Below are 3,622 nucleotides of genomic sequence, written 5' to 3' on the forward strand. Positions count from 1 at the left end.
AAAAAAAAAAGAAAAGAAAAGAAAACACATAAGGCATTGTATGGGTAGTCTTGGAAGAATAGGAATTTAAGTCAGAGACGTAAAATCCTATCTACATCTCTTTTGAAAATAGTTATGTTTGAATTAAGAGGGAAAATTATTTCACTTGCATATAGTTCAGTTTTTTTTTTTTTATTGCCTAAAGGGTAGTAATATCCTTACGCAGGGGCTTATAAAATAGTTTGAACTTAAAATAAGGTAATGCATATGAAAGTACTCTTAAAAATATCTTTCTTCAGGCTCAGCGCCTATGGCTCAAGCAGTTAAGGCGCCAGCCATGTACACCTGAGCTGGCAGCTTCGAATCCAGCCCGGGCCCGCCAAACAACAGTGACAACTGCAACCAAAAAATAGCTGGGCACCATAGTCCCAGCTACTTGGGAAGCAGAGGCAGGAGACTCGCTTGAGCCCAGGAGTTGGAGGTTGCTGTGAGCTGCGATGCCAAGGCACTCTACCCAGGACGACAGCTTGAGGCTCTGTCTCAAATCTTTCATCAATGAAAGTTCATATTGATTTACTAGTATTTCACAATGGTATAATTTCTAGTTCTTTTTTTAATAAGATTGGTTTTTAAAAAATAAGAGTAGGGGAAACCCTCTGGAAATTTAAAAGGATATTGTGGGCTTGGCACCCATAGCACAGTGGTTATGGCTTCAGCCATATGCACCAAGGCTGGCGGGTTCTAACCTGTCCCTGGCCAGCTAAACAACAATGACAACTGCAACAAAAAAATAGCTGGGCATTGTGGCGGGCCCCTGTAGTCCAGCTACTTGGGAGACTGAGGAAAGAGAATTGCTTAAACCCAAAAGAGTTTGAGGTTGCTGTGAGCTTTGATGCCACGGCTCTCTACCAAGGGTGACATACTGAGACTCTTGTCTCAAATAAATAAATAAAAGAATATTGTGAATGAAAATCAATTATTTGATTAATCACTTCGCGTTCAGTAAATGAACCATTACATATTATAAGCAGTGGTATTTCTTTTGACTATATGTTGGTTTGAGGTATGATTAAATGTATTTTTCTTACCTAAGGTGGGATCCCATCGTGTTCGTATGTCAAGGGGATTTGAAGCTAATGCACCTGCTTTTGACAGGTAAGTCTGATTATTTTTACATAGTCCTATAAGTTTTGATATTGCTAAGCAATGAAATTAAGTTTCATTTACTGATTCAATTCAACATCTTTGGCTCTAAGTAAAATTCCTTCTGACTCCTAATTTAACTGGAAGATTAGGGTACCTAATACTGTGATTTCTAGGGGTAATGGTGCTGGAAGTGTGGGTCTTGGTCTCTTGACATTAAAATTTCATCTGTGGGTACAGGACCCCCTACCGACAGGTAACTGCTAAGTACTTGAAATGTGATTAGTTCTAATTGAGATATGTTGTAAGTACACAATGCATAGCAGATGTTAGAGGTAGTATGAAAAAAAAAAAAGAATGTAAGCTATCTCATTAGAACATTTGTCCCTTGATATATATGGGGGATTGGTTCCAGGAACCACTTCCATTCCAAAATCAGTATATACTCAAGTCTCACAGATAGCATTGCAGAACCTGTGTATATGAAAAGTCTGCCCTCAATGTTTGTAGATTTTGCATGCCAAGAATACTGTATTTTTGATCTTCGTTTGGTTAAAAAAAAATCCACATGCAAGTGGACATGTGTACATTGTTCAAGGGCCAACTGAATTTGTTTTATATGGATTATATGTTGGAATGATATTTCAGATGTGTTGAATTAAATAAAATTATTAGAACTTCTATAGTTGTCCACCTCCTTACATTCATTACGTCCTTAAATTGTCTTATTTTTCATAGACTAGACATGCACTACATGTATGTGTCAGTATAGTAGGCCTAGTTCTTTTTGTTGACCACCTCTGTGTGTTGACCAGTTATAATCCCTTGGGTGGTCAACTTTCAGAGGTTCTACTGTAGCGGTTTTGAACTTGTGGGTTACGAACCCTTTTTAACAATGAAAATACATTGCAGCATTAAGAAGGTTGAGAACCACTGTTCTCCTATATATAGGGTGTCCATGAAGTTCATTATATCAGCTAATATACTTGTAAGTTTTAAATTGCACATGAACTTTATGGACATCCTGTATTTAATTTCATCTATTTCTTTTTACTTTTTTTAATGTTCCTTCTTGGAAATGTAACATTGTAAATATAGCTCACATTATATTTCCTTTGTTGTTGTTCTACATAGCTTCTGGGATGATTAGAACTGCAGGAGAGAAAAAAGATTCATATTTGGGGCCTATTTTTGTGAAAGCATGTAGAGTATAATAATGAGGTCCCTCCAAATGCTCATGGAGTATGTGATGTCCTTGTGCATGAGGTGCAGCCTTCGCCATCTGCCCGTACCGCTTTCATAGCCAAGCTAAAAGCTTGTGTCTGTCTGGTCTGGTGCCAGCCTCACAGAGTGGGCTGAGAGCTGGAGGTCTCTGTTGCTATAGCATAGGAGAGAATCCAGTACCCATAAGTCACAAAGAAAACTGCATTAATGGATTTTCATAAACTCAAGGTGTTAAGACCAGGTATAATGAATTTATACCAAATTTTGCCAATTCTGTGAGTTTGAAATACTACCACATAGATTCTGCTTAATAATGGATTCTTGTTTATTGAAAAAAAATTAGGCTTACCCATTTGGCGTATATTTATTTTCTTTCTTTATTAGGCATTTTAGAACACTTAAGAATTTATATGGTAAACAAATAATAGTAAATTTGCTTGGATCTAAGGAAGGTGAACATATGCTCAGTAAAGCTTTCCAGGTAAGTATGTCATTTCTTCTTTTGTTCTGGCCCTATTTATTTTTTTAATAAATAAAATAATACAATAATTAAATTCTCCCAGGAAGTAAATTACTTTCTTTTAATTTTTTTATTTATTTTTATTTTTTTATTTTTGAGACAGAGCCTCAAGCTATCCCCCTGGGTAGAGTGCTATGGCATCACAGCTCACAGCAACCTCCAACTCCTGGGTTCAAGCGAGTCTCCTGCCTCAGCCTCCCAAGTAGCTGGGACCACAGGCACCCACCACAATGCCCAACTATTTTTTGGTTGCAGCCGGCATTGTTGTTTGGTGGCCCGGGCTGGATTCAAACCCGCCACCTTAGGTGTATATGGCTGGCGCCTTAGCCACTTGAGCCACAGGCGCTGAGCCAGTAAATTACTTTCTAGACAAAGATTGGGTACTCATTGGAACCTTGAACTCTTTGGGCTATTAGGAAACAGTTAGGTTAAACTAATTTTGCTGAAATTGGGCTTATGGAAAGCTTTTAAGGCAGTTTGTTGGCTATTTTCTAATCTGCTTATTTATTTTGTAGAGAAACAAAAAAATACCATCCCCACCAAAATGTTCATCTATCACTAGCAGAGAAATGTCAGGCAGTTCCTTACTCATCTGTTCATTACTTTGCCTACTTCCTGGAAACCATAGTCCTTGTTTTAAACCTATGAAATTGAGAATAATCCATTTATATACATGCAAAACTATACCTTTTTGTATTAAAGAAAACTTGAGAATTTCAGGTACAAAAGAATTGAAAAAAATGCCTGATTTCTAGG

General features: G+C 37.4%; 1 protein-coding gene across 1 annotated transcript in view; it reads left to right on the forward strand.

Annotated features, from left to right (window-relative positions):
• SYNJ1 (synaptojanin 1) overlaps window positions 1-3,622 on the forward strand; it is a 102,476-nt gene that overhangs the window by 42,780 nt on the left and 56,074 nt on the right. The window contains exons 7-8 of the mRNA XM_023517447.1: window positions 1,073-1,134; window positions 2,731-2,827. Of these exons, the coding sequence (XP_023373215.1) occupies window positions 1,073-1,134; window positions 2,731-2,827 (159 nt within the window). The remainder of the gene's footprint in view (window positions 1-1,072; window positions 1,135-2,730; window positions 2,828-3,622) is intronic.

Source organism: Otolemur garnettii, unplaced genomic scaffold, assembly GCF_000181295.1.
Source record: "Otolemur garnettii isolate 467f Iridium unplaced genomic scaffold, OtoGar3 scaffold00111, whole genome shotgun sequence".
NCBI lineage: Eukaryota > Metazoa > Chordata > Mammalia > Primates > Galagidae > Otolemur > Otolemur garnettii.